This window comes from Cuculus canorus, chromosome 2 (assembly GCF_017976375.1).
Source record: "Cuculus canorus isolate bCucCan1 chromosome 2, bCucCan1.pri, whole genome shotgun sequence".
In the NCBI taxonomy this organism is placed as follows: Eukaryota; Metazoa; Chordata; class Aves; order Cuculiformes; family Cuculidae; genus Cuculus; species Cuculus canorus.
The window spans coordinates 40,381,187-40,401,378 of NC_071402.1; the positions used below are offsets into that span (position 1 = coordinate 40,381,187).

Here is a 20,192-nt window from a genome sequence, read left to right on the forward strand (position 1 = left end):
TTTTCTGTTGCTGCTAAGTATCTTCTCCTTGAATTGTTGCCAGTTACAGATGCATCACTGGGTGCTGGAATTTGGTAGTACATTTTATCTTCCATGTCTTGCATTGATTGTTTCAATTCAGTTCCAAAATACTGAGCTAATGTCTTTGCATATGACTGAAGAGCTACAGAGAGAAATGCACACAAAAGCTTTTACATTGTTGACTCTAAGTAATTTGTGTGGAATATCCACTAGGATTTCTGAGAGCCGTTCTTTCCCTGTTGAATGAAAATGGTGCTCTGGGCAAAAAGTTACATGGCTTCTATCTGAATTGCTACTGACTTTCTTGTCTCCCTTTACTCCAGCTCCATTTGCTTCCTGAAGCATGCTTTCCTCTTGGAAAAAGTTCAGTTGTCAGTTCAGCTCAGATCACGTATATTACACTGAAGATCATCTAGATTTCCATGTCTTCATTCCAATTTTAGATTAATCCAATTGCATCCACTGATCCATGTCTCGATGTAGTTTTACTGATAATTTTCTTTTTTTTGTTTTTTTTTTTAAAGTCTAGCCTGAGAAATTACAAAACCCTACAGAAATGTTTTGATACAGTTTTATACTACATTTAGGAGTCATCAAGGGATCCCACTGCCTTTGCTAAATATGAGTTATATGTAAGAGTTAGTAGGAGTTGATCCATGTGCATACTTTTAATATACTTAAGTCAAAACCAGAAATATGTACTATGAAATGATACTTAAGCTGGGACAACCTTGTAGAGGAAAAACCAAGTGTGGCACACATGCTGGATGATGTGTTAGGTTTTTATAAATGACTAGTCAAAACAGGTTCTGATTGGATTTGGGAGCTTTTCAGCTCAAAAATATTTATGTAGAGGAGAATGATAACTTCTGTAGCCTAGTCTTTAAAGATTTGATTGGCTAGTATCTTTTGTCTAAAATATACACAGTAACTGTTTAAATGACTTGTCATTTACTAGTTCTATGCTTTCATGTGTTTACCGAATATTCAAATAGACAGAGCTGGTACTAATTCTATCTTTACTGGTGTTTATGCTATATTAATTGGTTCACTTCAAAGCCACTAAGTTGTATTGTATTAAATACGGACTAAATACTGCTCAAAGAGGCTACTACAGGGAAGAAAAAAATATGGTTTAACGTTCCCTTTGGAGTGTTTCAGGTATAGTGCAAGTTTCAGGTATAGTGCAACCTTGGATAGCATACTTTGGCCAAGTTTTAGAGTATTTTGATTTTAGTTTTAATTTTTTTTTTTTCTGCTGAACTTTATTTTAAACTCATTTGTAGTAAATCTTCTTTTGGGTTTAGGGTAAAGCAGAACATTTATTCCAACTGGATGTTCCTGGGAAACTAGGAGATGTTGTGCAAACTCTTCATCAGGTATGTGGTTATTTGATATTACTACACACTTCATCACAGCATATTTTTTTGATATTTGATGGAGAGATTTCTTAAGTATTTATTCTTACGGTGAAATTCTTGGAATATCTATTTTTAAAATGTAGCAGTTGAGTACAGCATCTAGTTCTGACAGCAGTCCTGAGCTACCTATATTAGCTTTTACTGTGCAGGGTGGTAGCATACAGACAAAGTAATAACATGACAGGAGCAATGAACAAACATGTCCTACTTTAAAAAGACATAATAATAGCTTATTTAGTACTCTGACACCAAGAATGCTAAAGCCCCCCCAGCCCCCATTTTCTGTCAGCTGAGCTATGTGTGGGACTGCTGCTATTTCAATTTAAAGCTTATTGTTCTTCAGCTTTACAGGGCTTCTTGTCTAGATAAGATGGGAGATCAAGCTGCCATGGTAAGTGTCTAATTGTTTCTGATGTCACTGTTTAATAATAAAATTCTAATTGCATTTGAATCATAGATCATATTAACATTTTTTTCTCTCCACATTAGATAACCGCTATATTGCAATCGCGCTTGGCTAGAACTTCATTTGATAAAAACAGGTATCTTTCTAGTAATTTTCTACTGGGAGAGGTTTTTCAGCTTATTGGTTGATTAATAGATGTTTGTTTGGGGCAGCATAAGTTCTCTAATTCAGAGAGTTCTTTTCTTTGTGTTCTGAACCATCTGGAATGGAGAATAGGAAATTCTGCTTGTGAAGATGAACATGTTACTTTTTTTATCTCTCTAAACTGTTGCATTTATCTGTGAAATTGTTGCAAATTGGGAATCTGTATATGCCAAATAAAGCTCTGTATAGAAAGGATGGCTGGTTTACTGCTCTGAGACTGGTGCAGAATGTAGCAATTTTCCTTTCTGGACTGCCTGTTAAAGTAAAACATCTCAACAAAGAACTTTCTTCATGTCTAAAATAGGCTTAGTGCAGTCCCCATTCTGATGTCCAAAAATTATAACCTGATATAAAACCTTTCTAAAGAATTTAGGGGTAGCTCCACCTAGATAAGAACTGGAGGTAAAATTACTCCCTTTCTTCACTTGTAGATTTCAAAGCATTTCTGAAACGCTGCATATGGAATGTAAAGCAGAAATGGTGACACCACTGGTGACTAATCCAGGGCATGTGTGTGTTACTGATGCTAACTTGTACTTCCAGCCTCTTAATGGATATCCTGTAAGTGCCTCATAGATGGTCTTGCATATAATGTGAGCACGCTACCCCTCGAGTGGACAGTTTTCATTTTCTGTATTATGCCTCTTATATGCCCATGGAGCTCATCTCCAAGAAGTCTTTGTTTTGATTTATAAAAAGAAGCTCCTTGTTTTTCCTTTGATCTGTGCTGCTCTGTTGCATTCAGAGTATCTTCGCTTGAGACTTTACTCTCTGCTAACTTGCTTAAAGCTGACCTCCCACTGACAAAACACAAAATATCCCTTGCTCCTTCTCTATTATTATTTAAAGATTGCTTTTTGTAACACTTAATTTAGGATAAATTTTTAATCTTTCACTAGGTAGGAATAGCAGAGAGTGAGTTTCATATGCATTTAGTTTATATTGGAAGGTCTTAGCTAGGTTTTCTGTTAATATAATCATTTCTTTCTCTAGAAGAAAACTCATGTGCATGTCGCAGGCAGATTACTGCTTTGGAACTTTGTCACAGAAATAACAGTGATAGTCTTAGCAAGACTAAGATACTCTTAGTCTTAAAGTACGTCCAGACAATGAAAATGTGTTCAACAGCTGAAGGTGACAAAATGCCATTCAATTTCTGTCCACCTGGTGGCACCATTGGCAAACAGTTTGCCCAGCAGCCCAATGGCTTCCTTATTTTTAATATAATTTGTGCTCTGCTCCTCTCTTTCATGAGAAAAGGCACTGGCAACACACTCCGGTGATAATACACTGTTCTTTAGTTATTCATAAGCTGCTTTGCCACTCAGATAAGAACCAACAGCAAAGACATGCTCCCTGTTTTTAATGTAACTTCTTAGCACTGCTGTTCTACTGCTATAATGACATGGATGGATTTTGTTTTCATATTGTTAGTATCTCTAGTCAACAGAAACATCAGATTGACTAGAGAGGTTAATGTAGAAGAACATGTACCTTCTGGAATACCTCCATATTTTTTTCCTCTTCCGTCGTCCCCAACAGAAACCAGTAGTACAAATCACACTGCAAAATGTGCGTCGCATCTATAAAAGAAGACATGGCCTAATGCCACTGGTAAGCCCAAATATTTTTTTTTCATGTCTTGCTGTATATGTTAGAATTACCAGCTGAAACTGTGTACATCATTAGTTAAAAGCTACATGTTTTTAAAAACTCTGGATTATGTAGTGAACAGCACTCAAAGATTCTTTCTGGTTTTCAAGTGTTTTAGTTTGCTGTGTCGTCAAAAAGAAGAAAATGGGAAGTATACCCTGTCAAGGATGAATAATTTCTTTCATAAGCAGTCGGTGTAGGGGAAGGGAGAAGGAAGTACCTCCAGGGAGCAGTTCATACCATTTGTCTCTAACACCTATCTTGGGACAGAGTGAATTGCTCTCTCATGGTGTATTTTCTCTCTGGATTGATCCACGGAGGAAGCTTGATCACTGGTTCAGATTGAGACTAATGTGGAGTGATGAATCCTGCTGTACATGATTGAGGGATGATGAGAGTGCTGCAGTAGAACCTCAGTTGTATGATTTCAGTGTTTGCACTGAAATTTCAGTCTTGAACAAAATTTTTGTCTCAAAACACATTTAAACTAAATATATATTTCGCTCCTTGCCTCACTCCATTTACTTAGGATTAAAAAAAAGTGTTACTTGTGCTTAATCTATCTTAGTTGTCCAGATAGAGTCAATCTATGGACAGCCATAAATCTGTATTTTCTCAGTTGGATGCAAACTGAATGGTTTTATGATAGGAAAGATCAAAATGTTAGGCAAAAATGCTACCCAGTTGAAAGTCTTTAAGTTTTCAACAGTGGAAACTGGAATATTCTGTTAGAAAAAATATGAATATTGCACCTTGTCAGTCATTACTCTCATTTACTTTTTCCCTCCCCCTTTAACTTCTAAGGGACTTGAAGTATTTTGCACAGAAAATGATCTATGCTCTGACATCTACTTGAAATTCTACAACTATCAAGATCGAGATGAGCTCTATTTTCTTATTGCAACATATATAGGTTTGCCATATTTATTTATTAATGTAGTCTGTGGTACTTTTGGAGGGGAAATTTGTTTGGTTTTTACTCCGTCGGTTTGTGGGAAGAATGAAAAGAATAAAGATGTATTAGCCCTAGAAATTTCTTACAGAAGTAAGCAAAGTTCAAAATGAATGTTGTGAAATTGCATATAGTCTGTGTTGAAGAGCTGAGTATGAAAGCTGAGATAGCATTATTTAGGTTGAGTGAATTCTTTTGATTTGCACTGTCATTTGACAGCCTTCTCCCCACCAAAAAAAACCCAATGAAACAAACCAAAGAAATTACAAACAGAAACAAACAAACAAAAACTTTTAAAAGATTTTACCTTCAAAACAAGGGATAAATAAGATCCACTCAGCTAAGTTGTGTTTTGCTGAAAGAATGTAGACTGACTAGTGGGTGGATCCCCCTGGCCTTTGTGTACATCCAAGTAAAACTCACCTTGAGAGGGTTCTTGTAATGGGTGGATTTCTGGTGCACATACAAATACGTGAACTTTCCTCAGTTTTAGCAGTGGTTGGTGAAAATTACCATTCTGAAACAGTTAAATTCTCATTTCTATTAAAACTTGCATGCATGAATTTCTAGGAGACAATGCAGACCTTTTGCAGATCATGAACAGAACGCTTCCTAAAGGCTACTCTTGTGTTCTTGAAAAACGAGGAGAAAAAGCTAATAGGTTTTCTGTAATGCTGCTACAACTGAAACATTGAAACTCATGTTTACTGCTAATATTAAAAGCATTTATGTGAATTTTGTACTATTTTGTTATTGTACTAGAGCTCTAGTACTGTTTTAATGAATTTGCCTAAATATCAGTTGACTTTTCTTTGCTTCACAAAGCAAAGTGGAAAGGCCACAGAGGAGTGATCGCTTACCCTGAGAATCTTTTTAGTCTTTTAGATTTAGAAGAAATAGATTCTGACATGATTTTCTGTTATTGAAATAATTGCATGCTGTTACCTTGCTTCAGACTTTATTTTCCGGATAACTTTCACAAATTTCAAGGTACAGTTGAAGATGAAGTTGTTGTTGCTGGAGCTTAGAAATAAAAATAGGGTGAGCCCTTTCTCTAAAGGTGTTTGTAGCCCCTCAGTGTCTCTGACAGCAGAAGAGCCTCTCTTTGAAGATGTTAACACTTCTTGCTTGTAGAATTTAAGGCACTAAGGTAATGGGGGAGGGGGGATGGAATATGTTTTTCCAGCCCATGCTGAGCTAAAATAGAAGCCTGTCACATTCTAATATGAAATCCGTTCCTTCTAGCTATTAACTGCAGTGAAAATTTGATGTTCCGTAGAAATCCTAATTCTTGAGCTTTGTGTTTTAGTCTTCAGCAGCAGATGGTAGTACAAGGTATTTAAAGATTTTTAAGTAGGAGGAACTGCAGCCCGTAACACAAATGCAGTAAAACAAGCATGCAGAAGTGTGTCTTACAATGCTTTTTGCTGCAGGGATGTGGTTTCGCTGTGATCACTTCATGAAGAAGTGGATTGGAGGATTTCTTGCTGTTGTACCATGGTTGCAGTCCTTCAATCGTATTTCAGGCACTTGCCAAGCTGCTGTAAACTGGATCAATGGAGAGAACAATTAAAACCAAACCAAACAATAAAACACTCCCCTGTGAAAAACCACTCCCCCCACCCCCTTCCCATTTCTGTTGATAAACTTGCTGCTTGCAGGACAGACAAAGATAGTGATGATATCTCTCTAATTGCGTTTTAAAATGGATAGACAGATTGAAATCTATATTCCCAGATCATTTTATTGTCTAGTAGCGTACCTTTATATTATAGCTATTGAGTAGAGTGTAGCACAGTTTTGAATTTGTTGAGCCCCTGCTTAATCTGTCAAACAGAAGATCCAAGAAGCCGTCAAATTTTATCATCTTGCAGTCTGCTTCAGTGGTTCTGAAACAGAATCTTACTTGCATATAAGTATGACTTCTTTTCAGAAGACATTGTTAGTGGGCATCCTTAGTTGTCCAGTAGGAAAATATATTTAATTTTTTTCTGGACTGTAGCAGAACTTTTTCTAGAAATTTGAAAATTTAGAGGTTGCCTGATTGTCAAGAGAGCTGTTCATGGTCTGCAAATGTTTTTCTATACTTCCATAAACCTTCAAGTTCTTTCCCATCCATTGTTTCTATGTTTGGTTTCAACATTCCCGCTGCATGCTTTTTACTGAATGCAATTTAGGCCTTTTTGAACAGTTTTTAGAAGACGTATGAAGTATGGTAGCTACCACTTAATTCTGACTTGTTCTTTTAGACAACTTTGCCCTTTATTATTTTATGGTACCTTGCATGATGTTAATCACTGTGTAGTTTGGGGGTGGAACTCTAAACTTCAAAATTCTTAATGTTATATTTTGTTTTAGAAAATCATATAACAGAGCATACAGCTGAAAGTTATATGCTGCAATGGCAGCGAGGACATATATCAAACTACCAGTATCTTCTTCATCTCAACAATCTGGCTGACAGGAGCTGCAATGATCTCTCCCAGTATCCTGTATTTCCATGGATCATAGCAGACTACTCTAGTTCAGTATTAGGTATGTGTATACAGAAAGGCATTTTGTGTATCATGTTCAACCTGAGATACCTTGCATGTGTGTGTTTACATTGTGTAAAGTTCATCATCTGTTAAAATGCACCTGGAATTAGCGATCTTGAGCATTTTATTGTGCACTGACCTTTACTTTGGAGTTTGGTGGACAAAACACCTCACCTTTTTCTGTTAAATATTTCTCTCATCACATGTGGAGTATGTAGCAAGCATCTCCTTGATCACTTTGAAAATCTGCAGTCCTGAGCGTTCAAAAACTTTCTGTGATTCCAGTAACTGCTAAAGAACCAATAAAATGTTCATCTGTAGAATGAGCTGGATGCTTTAGAGCATATAGAATCCAGGCGTTCTTTTACAGTTTTTAGCGTTGCAAATTGAAAGGAAAAGGTTTGTGCCTAAATCAAGGGTCTTTGTGCAATATGTGTTGAAATCTTATCCTTTTTGGGATTCTGTCCCTCCGCAAGGAGTAGAGAAATCTCACGATACTCATCAGCTGTGGCTTAAACACTCCAGTCTGATTGTTTGATGGGGCTTAACTATAGTATGACAGAATAGTTAATTAATAGAAAGAAACTACTAGCTGCTTTTGTGCCTCAGGTTGCAGATCTGTATTGACTAGGTGAATTAGTTGCAATTAGTTACATCTATCACATCGATATAACTACTAGTTCTTAAGCAAGAGATTTGAAATTAAGCCTACTTGGTTGGAAGAAGATGAGTAGCCATTTACGGTAAGACTTATTCTTTTGTAGTTAGGGAGCAGGGAAAATTACTGGAGGGGTTCTATTTATTTTTTTTTTGTTTTGTAGTTTGTGGATGTGTTGTTTGTTTTTAAATACTAATGAGAATATATTTCAGTGTAGTAGAAACAATACATTTAACTATGGGTTTTTTTAGATCTGACAAAGCCTGAAACATTCCGTGACCTTAGTAAACCAATTGGTGCCCTGAATAAGGAAAGGCTGGATAGATTATTGGTATGTATGTCTTGGCTTTTATATGCTGCATGTTTGGGTTTTTATTATACACATTAGCAATAAAAGGAGCTTTGTCAAGAAAGCTTTGGGAATTAAGTAGTTACCTAAAACTGACTATAAACCTTATCAGAAACAAACTTATCTATAACATAACATGATGAATATTATGTTTTCAGTAACAGTACGCTTAGTGATAACATATAGGAGCTTCAGACAGGAGAGAATCTTCCAGGTTAAATTAATTCGATATGTTCTTCCATATTCTTTTTAAACTTCATGTGAAATAGGAAAAGGAAGTATTTGTTTACATGCCTTTAAAGCTGAGTCACTGCAGTTTCACGTGAAAGAGAGAGTAAAGAAAGCTGACAACCTGATAATTCTGAATAAGTTATAGCAACTTTTTTTCCGTATTGATTTTCTGATCTGATTAAAGCAACGTGGTTATTATTGGTTTACCATTAGAAAAAAAAAAAAATTGAGGATGCATTTAATCTGTGTCTTTAAAAAGAAAAGTGTGTGTGTTTGTGTGGTCAATATTGAAGGAAAGCATGAGCACTGATTTTAAACAGACCTCTCTTTCTTCTTCACATGTTGCAGACACGTTATCAGGAAATGCCAGAGCCTAAGTTCATGTATGGGAGCCATTATTCATCTCCGGGTTATGTTTTATTTTATCTCGTTAGAGTTGGTAAGTCAGCTTTTATGTGTTCTCTGAGCAGATGGTTACCTCTGAAGTGGAAAAGGTTTGCAGCAAGCTGATGACGTTTTCTTTCTCCATAGCTCCAGAATACATGCTCTGTCTGCAGAATGGAAAGTTTGATCATGCTGACAGAATGTTCAACAGGTTTGTTTATATTTTCTCTATAACTAGGTTGGTTGTGTTTTCAAATGTGTGTCATGGGAGCCTTAAAAATATTTTTTTAATTAATACGTGATTAATGTGTTACTTAGTCTTGCAGAAACCTGGAAAAATTGTTTGGATGGTGCAACAGATTTCAAAGAGGTAAATGGCTGGAGAATTATCCAAGTCCTTCTTGGTATCTCTGCTGAACTTTCTGCTTTCAGATGTCTGTCATTAATCTGAGAGTTTTGGGGTGGGGTCTGTTGGGTTTGGTTTTTTTTTCAGTTGCATGTGTTTGGGTTTTTTTTGAGGCTGTTGCTTGCATGTTATGAGTCCTTCAATATTTTTAACTTCTTCCTTCTCTGTAATTCTGCGTTTGCTTGTCTGTGTCTGCTTTCTGGCTTTTAGTTTAACAGCACTGTCATTGTGAATAAATTATTGAAATAATGGGGAATGATAGGAGTTGATTGAGGCTGAGAAGGTGTAACTTTATGTATCATCTTTTGGATTTTTATAAGGCTTTGGCTGTTTTTCAGCAGTACAGCTGGAGAGGTTAAACTATAGAAGTTTTATCTTAGATTTTTGAGCCCTGTAAAAACCATAAATTGAAGACTATGTTGAGAATGATTAACTGTCAAAAAGCAAATACTGTTAAATAATCTTTCTTTGAGTTTAATATAGTGATGCTTTTTTTCCAAAACAACCCCATCTACAGTTAATGGTAATGGAATTAGTTGGTTCGCTATGGTGGTCTAAGTTTTAGGATTCACTTGCAGTGAATTAGTTGCAGTTAGTGTTGTGAAGATACTCTTAGATCTCATGGATTCTTAAGTCACACATTACATGTTAAAGATATTGACACCACTCTAATTACCTTGTAGGTAGTCAAGAAGCCTAAAAGTAGTTGAGTAGATAGTGGAAGAAAGTTTCCAGTGCTTCTTACTGACAGAAGAAAGCCTGAAAAAATTACTACTCAACTTTAGGGCTCGACATATGAACGTTGATAGCTTAAGTTTTTACAGACTGCCTTCCACCTAAGTGACCAAATTTAAGCTAATCTCAAACCTTCTGGGTTGTTGTTTTTTTCTTTTCGTCTAGTTGATTCCAGAATTTTATGAAAACGATTCTAATTTTCTAGTAAACAGTTTGAAGTTGGACTTGGGAAAAAGGCAGGGTGGAAAGATGGTTGAAGATGTAGAACTTCCTCCTTGGGCATCAGGTAATAGTAGTCTAACTTCTTGTATTACGAGTTAATTCAAGATTATCTAGATTCCTGGGGTGGTGGTTCTTCTCTCAAAATTTGCATTCTGTTTTCTTCTGAAAGAATTTTTTGCTTTATAACATTGGCATAATTACTCAATGCATTTAATTTTTATTATTGGTTGCTTTTTTAAGAAGGAGGCAATCGGAAATGGATACTAATAGCGAATGGGCTATCTTCTCCTTTAATTAACCTTTCTCTTGCCAGGTCCTGATGACTTTCTTCAGAAGAGCCGAGAGGCTTTAGAAAGTCAGTATGTATCAGAACATCTTCATGAATGGATTGATCTAATATTTGGCTGCAAGCAGAAAGGAAGTGAAGCAGTTGCAGCTCACAATGGTAAATATACAGAGTTTAGTGGTTGATAGGAATTATTGGACTTGATGATCCAAGAGGTCTTTTCCAACCTAGTGATACTAAGATTGATTCTATGAATAGGAAAAAAACCCCACGATGGTTTAATTAAGCAGTAAATGGTAAATAACAGCATATCTGTAACGCCTCATTAAACAACTGTGCTTTTATTTTTCTTCTTTCTTTATTTCAGGGTGGGACTGTTATTTCATAAAGCTTAAAAACATTATTCTTCCTTTATGAAAGGACTGATTTGTTCTGAAACTTTCTCTGAGTCTCTTAGAAATCCTAAACTTTTTTCAAGTAAGGAACCCAGGATTAAAACACAAGATCTCAAATTCTATAACCTGCTGAAATTGTTTAGTTGCTTTAAATATACCCAAGTTGAGTAAAAAAATACAACTTTTTTTTTTTTTTTTTTGCTAGGCATGCAAGACAAAATGAGGCTTGTATAGCTGCATTGTACAAATAAACTTCTATTTTTTTCCCCAGTGTTTCACCCATTAACTTATGAAGGAGGAGTGGATTTAAACAGGTAATTAACAAGAATTGGAATAGTTTTGTTAAAGCGGTTAGCCATATTTCTCAGAATCCCTCCAGGTTCTCTGCTGGCTGTAAAAGCACTCTGTATGTGAATGGTGCTGCTCTTCCATTTTATACTCCCAACTATATGGAGAACCAACATCAAGTTGTAATTTTTAGCATGCATTGAAAGACTGTTACTTGAACATTTCTTCAGTGTGTCTTTTGTGAAATTGCATTTTTTTTTTAATTGACAAACATCCTGTTACCATACATTAACAAAATTATGAAGCTCCTATGTGACTGTCAGTGGTAAATCAGTTCTGTGAGAATGTGTAATGGCCGGTAGTGCTGTAGCATGCAGGCTTGTGCTTTCAGGGGAGGGGAAGGAAAAAAAGTACTCACCTCATTGGCTTAATTAAATATCTTGTTTTTGTAAAGTATTATGGACCCCAATGAAAAGGTAGCTCTGCTGACACAAATCTTGGAGTTTGGACAGACGCCAAAACAGTTGTTTACAACTCCTCATCCCCAAAGGATAATGCCGAAGGTGAAAAGCTTGTCTCGAACATCTAGTCACAGCGTTTCCATAACTGAGTCTTCAGGTAAATGTATAAGAGATAAACTGACAATGTAATAGATCTGTAATTTTGAGAAGCTGTGTATCGTTCTCCCCCAGGATCTCATTATACAACTCTCCTGGCCACGTTCCCTGTAAGCCAACTCAAAATAAATCCATGAACAAACTGTTACAGAAAACTGGCAAGACCAGTTTCAAATTTGAAAATCCAGGCGTTGTCCTGCCTTTTTGCCTTCTGTTCCAGAGGTCTCCTCTGGGACTGTTCTTCCTCTGCTTTGGAACCTGTGGGAGGGCTGTCATCCCTGGCCTTTTGCAACACTTCAAAATCGAGCTAATATGACAACAGCTTCAATGAATGTATCTGCAGGCATTCTAAATGATGTAAAGATTTGTTCAGTTTTAGAACAAGAATGTCTCTGGGGTGATCGATTGGCTTGGTCTAACTAAATCCTAAGAACTTAAATTAAGCATCCGATTTTATTTTCCTTGACTTCAGTGAAACTCTGTAAAGAAATTACTTTGTTTTCCCTGCGAACTGTGGGGAAAATGTTGATTGAATAGCTCAAGGAAGGGCTATGTAGTGCCATCATAGGCTTCTGTTCTATGCAGAACTTAGACCAGTTTTCTGAAATTAAGATGCTGTGGTCCTCATCACATGTATCATCATCTACTATAAATTCGATTGAATCTTCAGCCCAGGTATGGCATGGGACGGTTTTTCTCAGTTGGTTGTCTTCAGTTCACTTACCTTTTGATGGCTTTTATTTTTAAGCCAAGAAATGGAGGGCTACTTAGCATGGCAGCCTGTAGCATCCAAATGGCAAGAGTGGCTTTGAAAGTTGCATATGGTGATAATAATGTTCATTGGTGTTAAATAGATATAATGATATGCTGCCTAAGACATTAACTCACAGATCAACAGTTCCTGTTGAGTTTGGCCTTTTCATAGGAATTGATGTTGAATTGTCTCAATTTTATCCCTTTTGCAACAGTGCAGTGAAATGAAGTTGTGACATTCCTAACAGAATGCAATAGAATAATAAAGTTATATGCTGTATTGTAGCAGTAGATAGCTTTCCTGGTACTTTTTCATGCGGAAAGCTCTTGACATCTCCATGGAAGACCGAAATACCTCTGCAGTAAAGTTTTTATGGATTTTGGAGTGGGTTTTTTGGTTTGTTTTTGTTTTTTTCATTTTGGAAATGTATTCTGTAAAGTACCCAATTTTAAAGCCTTGAGGAGAAAAATCATATTTTCACCTGTGTAAGCCTATGTATTCAGGAAGAGACTGGGGAAAAAAGTTAGTGATCTTGTCACTCTCTGCATTAGCCAAAAATTCTTATTCTATGCATGATTTCTGTATTTTCATATTTACGTTTGCAACTTTAGCTACCTAGTTATTTGAAATCTATCTTCTCATTTTCATTTGTGATGAATCTTTATTGTGGCATTTTATTGCAGTTTCTCCAAATGAAGAATCATTTGAAGATTTGACAGAAGAAAGTATAACGCTTGCTTGGAACAACATTGCCAAACTAAAATTAGATGAGCAATATAAAATTCATAAAGAGTAGGTACTATTCTTTTCTATTCTGCCAAAATTCTTCCATTTAACTGGGGGGGGGGGGGGGCATGCCAGTCTGAATTATGGATTAGGGTTTAAGATAAATACTTTTCTTCATAAACAATTTGATCAGAGAAGATGAATTTGAGTGTATGATAGGTTATGAATCCATAAAAGGTATTTGTCAGCTTGATTTTTTTCTGTTGTTCCTTACACAGATCTAGAGCTAGGTTCATTATCATTTTATTATCTGAAATAGATGTTGATTACCCTTTTCTAAAACTGTGATAACAGTAGCCGGATAGACTGCCTTTTATTTATAACCCTGGGAGGACCTAGCTTCTTCATCTTGTTTAGTTTGAAAGGTTAAACCGCTGAAGTTCAGCTACTGTACACTTCCAGCTGCTGCTGTATGAGCAGTTTGCCAAGTCTCCAGCTATAGGATTCCAGTTAATCCAGTAACCAAACTATTCTTCTAATGGGTTCCTAGAGAGCCATGAGTCAGCAGGGGCACTTCAGGGAGGCTTTGAATATACCTAACGATGAACAACAGCAGCCGTATTTAAAAGAACAGATTTCCCTTTGGCCTCCACTCCTTGTCCTAGTGGCTGGATTAGTAGGAGGATTTCTTACTACCTAATTTGCAACTACTTTCTTCTTGATGGTAAACCAATCTAGAACAGAAACGTTCTCTTGTCCAGGAAACAATGTAATGTTTGTAGTGAGAAAGGGCCACTTTTACCAGATTGTTAGGTTTAGGGAAATCCTAATCCTGAAAACAGACTTTAAATTTCAGCTTCTGAAATTCTTCTATTTTCTTCTTTTATTTTTTTTTTTGTCTCTGAAGACTGCTGAGGAAAAAATAGAAGTGGGTCTGTATAACAGAATTTTGGCTGTGCACAGTGATCCGTGCTTTCTAACAACTAACTCCCTGACATAAGCTAGATGTCTAAATATCTAGATGTTAGTGACATTGCCGTTGTTGAATTTGAGGAGCGAAGACAGGCAAATTCTGATTCCTGACACTTTGGGTGTTCGGTATCTGCCTGTAGGCAGTCCCTGACTCTTATTATAGCTAATCTCAGACTGGAAAGACTGAATGTGAAACTTTATCCTCTCACCTGGGCATGTCCTTTCTGATGAGGAGAAAGTTCCTGCAGAACAATTTGGGGAACCTGTACTGGTGTTGCACAGATTATATCGAGATACATTTTTGTCTCTAGGCAGATAGCACACCACTGTACTGCTTTTCACCTTGAATGTCTTAGCTCTTACAGAGGTCAAATAACAAATTTCAACTGTAGTCAATTTACAGTATGGTAGTTAAGTTTCAAAACCTATGAAATCACCTATAAGCTTACTTGTATTAAACAGGGCAATTACTGGAATAGCAGTCACTTGCAATGGGTCTTCTGTTTTCACTACATCCCAGGGTGAGTATTGCAGAGGTATTTACTAGATCCTGCAGTGTAAATGCAGGTTAATGTTTTATGAACAAAATAGCATGAAACTCTGAAATGTAGTTAAGATTGAATCCCATTAATATCTGCACTGAAAGCAAAATTAAGACAGCATTTAATGGGATAGTTCTGGAATCACTGAGTTCTCGGTTTTTTATAGTTATGAAAAAAGCATCCCTAATCTCCTGCCAAAGGCAAGATTCATGTTTTCACTTCATGCTCAATTCTTCCTTGCTCTTTGAGGCAATTCCAGTATTCATGTGTGAAGGCTCCATCTGTATGGCTTTTGGATTGTCACCTTTGCAAGTTACCTATTACAGAAATTAACTTTAATACATATTTCCTGTGATTATGTAACTTAAGTACATTAATTTGTTAAGTTTTAGATCCCTTTGACTCAAGGATTTCAATGTTATCTATATGTAGGCTTAGGAAAGTGGTCATTTCTGCCTTTAGATACAGGAGTTCTCTTAAAGATTGATGGGCATGGGGAAGTCCATCTGTAACCGGTGCAAAACAGACTAGTTCCAGGCTGAAGTCACAAGCTTGATAAGAGTTTCTCAAAGACTATGAGCAACCTACACCTGCCTTTCATAGTAAGATACTTGAATATACAAACAGGACTAAAATTACTAGCTTCTATAATATAAAACAGTCCTTTTATGTTCTGTTTTGTCCATTACCCCAGATTCAACACTGAAGATGTTTTCCAGAGAATCGAAAACAATCCAGAGAAGTGTGTCCTTTTCAAACATGGTAAGTTGTTGTCAAAATAAAAATGAGATCATTGACAATCTTCTGAGAGCTTCCAACAGAAATGGCTCTTAGCATACATCAATGCCTCTTTTCTTTCTCTGCCTACTCAATTGTATTATGTGTGAATAATTTAGCGGAGTGAATTGAGACGCTGTCATTCCTTCAGGGAGACTGCATTCTGTGAACTTGGGAAAGGAGCATTAAATGGTTGCACTTTACTGCTGTGCTAGCTCTGGTTTGAGTTGCCCTGCTGTGTAGGGAAGGGCTTGTGGTAGGCAAAGATAGCCTGGCATAAGCAGAGGAGTATTCCTGAACAACCTCAAACTGTCACTGGAACAGGAAACATAAAGCTTAAATTGCACCCATGTGTTCACATCCAGCATTGCCTTACTGCTCCCAGTGTTTGAAGGCTGAGAGTCAACCAGGAGAGGAAAACCAAGCACAGGTAGTGGAATCTTTGCTAGTTGAACTTGAGCCATCCTTCTTCAATGAGCAGTGATCTCAGCAACCTGTGAACATTTTTCCCCTGCTCCTACAAGAGAACTTGGAAAGAGAATCTAGTTTTTATTTTCTGTGCTTGAGCACTGTGACTAAACCTGGGTCATAGAGATTCACTCCCAGATGTCATGTTCAGAGTCCTTATTGAGGTAAGACACCAGATAGATCAGCTTTTTCTGTGCCCTCATCTCTGGGGGGAACAAAAAAGGCAAATGGGTTGCCCAGAGAGAAGCCATAGCATGTTGTAACAGATCCTCAAGTAAGGTGCAGGATCAAGAGCCTGTGGTCTGCCACTGCACACCCTGACAGATGAATCTAGATAGAGCAATTCTTAATGCTTCAGCCAAGGCAAACTTAAGAATGTCATTTCTTGGTAATGTAAAAAGGAAGCTCATTGCTGACTCCTAGGCCACAAGTCATTTTTTCAGGAGGAGGCCTTGTATAGTCTTTTTTTTAAATTATTATTCTCCTCTCTGTAGTGTTAGTGCTGATCTGTTGCTGCAGTGGTAGAAGCAGTAGTGTTTTTACAGTCCAGCAGCTTACTGTTTTTCAGAATAGATCCAAAACATGACCAGTAATGATGGTGGTAGAAGCAGTGGGCTGATTATTTATTATTTTTTTTCTGCCTTACTGCTACAGGTGGTGGTAATGTAAATGAGCAACTGTCTGTAAAGAATGGTTCTTGTTAAGAATAGTAGGAATTGGATAATTACATTAGTTGTTTGAAACAGCTGAGCTGATAATTAGCTGTCGTGGAGAGCAAACATCAAAGGAAAACCTTAATTTTTAGTTTTCTTTAGCTGTTTGCATCTAGAATCGATAGGAGCTTACAAAATGAAGAGCTGACCCAGTTTCTCCTGAGTGAGGAATTGCATACCACGTCCTTCAAATACTGGCATTTTGAAAAAGGAGATCCATCAGTTCTGCATATGTTCCTGAACTTCAGTGCTACCTTTTTATTTACCAGAGATTCAGTATTCTTGCCATTCAGTGTCCAGCTTATAAGACTTTCTTGAATAGTGTGTGTAAAAGATTAAAATGCTGCTTGTTCTCCAAAAGAATGTTAATGTACTGCTGTCTGATTTGGGGTAAGAAATTGAACACTATGGGGTTGTTTGTTTTTTTTCCTTACAGGCTTTGTCATCTTGTCTAATCTTACCAGGAGACACCACTGTCATAAGTTCTTCATGGGATAATCATATGTGAGTATTTATATCCTACTGACTTTATTGAATTACAGTGAGTGCCTTGGTCACTATGTTATGATTTTAGGTATTGATACAGAAATTCATTGTTTAAATGTAGTGTCTGCATTTCTGCTTTTTTGCTTCAGTAAATTTGTTTTAGAAACTGTAGAAGCAAAGTTACTTTCATCTATTTGGGGAAAAAAAAAAGTTCAAGTTTTCTGAAGATGTAATGCTTTTATAACCTTTTCCTGTTAGATATTTTTATTCAATTGCATTTGGAAGACAGCAAGACATCTTGATGGGACATGATGATGCAGTCAGCAAAATCTGTTGGCGTGATGGGCATTTATATTCTGCGTCTTGGGATTCTACTGTGAAGGTTTGTATATTTGTTATTCTTCAGTAACTATTTATAGCTAGCACTTTGTAATATTCAGCCAGACAAATGCTTTGGAGTGGATGTACCTGTCTTACTGGAAAAATAACTTAGCTAGTATCACAGTACATTTATTTCTAGAATATGTTCTTCATTTAGGCTTCTCTCAACTCTGATTCAAAGCTAAAGTGTTACTTTAAAGAAATTTCATTCATTTTAATGTATTCTAAATGTACAGGGTTTGGAGGCAAACTGTCTTTGTTGGGGGAGTTGGAGTGTTTTGTGGCCTTGACTGGTGATTCTGTTTGAGTGGAATATGCTTCTAGAATGTTTAATACTTCTGTAACTTATATTCTTCAGCTGAGTGGACTAGGAACTTGCTAATCTAAAGAGCCATGCCTACAGTTAGGTGGAAAGATAATTTGGAAGTTAGAAAAAGGAAAGAATTTCCCAAAGCCTTCTGTGTATGGCTTTTTGGTAAGTGTGCAGCATTGAGTGCAGTGATAGACCTGTGCTTAGGTAGGCTTCCATAAGCTGTCTGGAATCAGCATAGTCATGTTTAATACATGGCTGTGCTTAGGGTAAATGGGTTCAGGTGCCATTTGTTGTTGCTGTATTCTGCCACGTAGGCAAAGCTTGCAGTTAACACAAGCAGCTCTCCTTGTTCTGTGAGAGTTCAGTGCTGAACAAATTCATCCAGACTCATATTAACGCTTCCTTGAGCAAACTTAAATTATCTGTGTTGTAGGTGTGGCACTGTGTTCCTGGAGAGACCTTGAGCAATAAAAAACACCACTTTGAACTGCTTGCAGAGTTAGAACATGAAGTTAGCGTAAGTATATGTATAGATATATAGTATCTCGGAAGATGAAAATTAATTGCTCATTAGCATGAAATTCAAGATCTAGTGGTAAAGCACAAGGATCTGGTTAGGAGGTTGGGAGGATGAGTTATTTTGGGAAGTGTGTGTTCATTTTGGTTTGTTTTTTTCCTGATGTGTGCTGCACCAATATCCCCTGCTCCCTTAGTTGAAAGATTCACTCCTGGGGACTGAAGCAACAGTATAAACAGAGGTTTCCTAATTTGCCTTGCTCAGCTTGTGTGCACAAAGTTGCTGGGGAGACAGAGACGTATGGTTTTTTTTGGTCTGCTGATTTGATTTTGACTGATCTTTTTCAAAGTTTTTCATTGTTACAGCTTCTTCTTAATGTATCTTTGTCAAAGGCAAGCATATGAGAAAGAATTTGCTGGAGTTGTTTGCTATAAAATACATTACTGAATATCACTGTAAATATATAAACACTATGTGTGCAGTGAATCATAAATACATAACTGCACAGTCTTATTTATAGCTTCTAATATCACTCTAGTAGTATAGTTAGAATTACTGCATTTTAAAAAGTCTTAATAGTTAACCATATCCTTAATAGCCAACCGTGTCCTGGGCTGCCTCAAAAGAAGTATGGCCAGCAGGTCAAGGGAGGGGATTCTGCCCCTCTATTCCTCTCTTGTGAGACCTCATCTGGAGCATTGTGTCCAGTTCTGGAATCCTCAACATAAGAAGGATATGGAACTGTTGGAACAGGTCCAGAGGAGGGCTACAACGATGATCAGAGAGCTGGAGCACCTCCCATATGAGGACAGGCTGAGAGAGTTGGGGTTACCTGAAGGGGGCTACAAGAAAGCTAAGGAGGAACTGTTCACAAAGTCTTGTGGTGATAGGACAAAGGGCAGTGGGTATAAACTAGAGAGGGACAGATTTAGACTAGACATTAGAAGACTTTCTTCACCATGAGAGTGGTGAGGCACTGGAACAGGTTGTCCCGGGAAGCCGTGGATGCCCCATCCCTGGAGGCGTTCAAGGGTGGGGAGTCTGGGCAGTCTGATCTACTGGGAGGTGGCCCTGCCCATGGCAGGGGGATTGGAACTCGATGGTCTTTAAGGTCCCTCCCAACCCAAACTATTCTGTGATTCTGTGAATAGTTAGTTTGGATTTTTATCAGGTCACAATATGGCCAAATATTGAAACAGTTCTGATAACATTTAAAAACCATACCCTAGAAATAACTGGTGGATAAGAAATTCTTTAAAAGTAGGGAAGAATTTTACCCTCAGGGGTAAAGTCTTCCGTTTAAATGGAGACTGTGGGTATTAAAAGCAGCCTGAAATGTCTGTTTGCATTTCTGATTCTGCAACTTAAAAACAATTTAAAATACTATCAAAGGGACCTATCTTACTTTTTATAGGCCGGATTTTTAATATATACTTAATTAAGGATGTTGCAGAAAGAAATGTAGGAGGTTGGGAGTTTTTATGCATAATGGGCTTGCTTTGTGTATGTTTAAAACCTGTTTCAAGATGGCTCACATGAAACAACAGGAAAATCACGGGATGTTTAACTTCCTAGGTAAACACAATCGATCTTAATGCTACAAATACTGTACTGGCATCTGGAACCAAAGAGGGTACCATTAGTGTTTGGGATGTTTCTACAGCAACAGTGTTGCACCAATTGCCTTGCCATTCTGGGACTGTGTTTGATGCTGCTTTTAGCCCTGGTAAGTTGGATTTCTGGTTTCAATACGCACTGTTGGGAGTTTCAAAGGGAAT

The 20,192-nt window shown here is 37.1% G+C and overlaps 1 protein-coding gene across 6 annotated transcripts in view; it reads left to right on the top strand.

The window, feature by feature from the left end:
- Positions 1 to 20,192, top strand: part of NSMAF (neutral sphingomyelinase activation associated factor) — a 42,476-nt gene that overhangs the window by 14,765 nt on the left and 7,519 nt on the right. For 2 of the 6 annotated variants that reach the window (XM_054060804.1, XM_054060803.1), the window contains exons 3-24: positions 1,329 to 1,400; positions 1,794 to 1,833; positions 1,932 to 1,984; positions 2,484 to 2,613; positions 3,595 to 3,666; positions 4,510 to 4,618; positions 7,016 to 7,192; positions 8,104 to 8,183; positions 8,781 to 8,871; positions 8,964 to 9,027; positions 9,135 to 9,186; positions 10,123 to 10,243; positions 10,493 to 10,624; positions 11,132 to 11,174; positions 11,603 to 11,766; positions 13,203 to 13,311; positions 14,680 to 14,738; positions 15,454 to 15,521; positions 17,154 to 17,221; positions 17,462 to 17,585; positions 18,331 to 18,414; positions 19,990 to 20,140. In XM_054060804.1, coding sequence (XP_053916779.1) covers positions 1,378 to 1,400; positions 1,794 to 1,833; positions 1,932 to 1,984; positions 2,484 to 2,613; positions 3,595 to 3,666; positions 4,510 to 4,618; positions 7,016 to 7,192; positions 8,104 to 8,183; positions 8,781 to 8,871; positions 8,964 to 9,027; positions 9,135 to 9,186; positions 10,123 to 10,243; positions 10,493 to 10,624; positions 11,132 to 11,174; positions 11,603 to 11,766; positions 13,203 to 13,311; positions 14,680 to 14,738; positions 15,454 to 15,521; positions 17,154 to 17,221; positions 17,462 to 17,585; positions 18,331 to 18,414; positions 19,990 to 20,140 — 2,014 coding nt within the window. In that variant the 5' untranslated portion in view covers positions 1,329 to 1,377. Of the gene's footprint in view, positions 1 to 1,328; positions 1,401 to 1,785; positions 1,834 to 1,931; positions 1,985 to 2,483; positions 2,614 to 3,594; positions 3,667 to 4,509; positions 4,619 to 7,015; positions 7,193 to 8,103; positions 8,184 to 8,780; positions 8,872 to 8,963; positions 9,028 to 9,134; positions 9,187 to 10,122; positions 10,244 to 10,492; positions 10,625 to 11,131; positions 11,175 to 11,602; positions 11,767 to 13,202; positions 13,312 to 14,679; positions 14,739 to 15,453; positions 15,522 to 17,153; positions 17,222 to 17,461; positions 17,586 to 18,330; positions 18,415 to 19,989; positions 20,141 to 20,192 lie in introns of those variants that run through there. The other 4 variants (XM_009563296.2, XM_054060805.1, XM_054060806.1 and 1 more) reach the window with 4 other exon arrangements.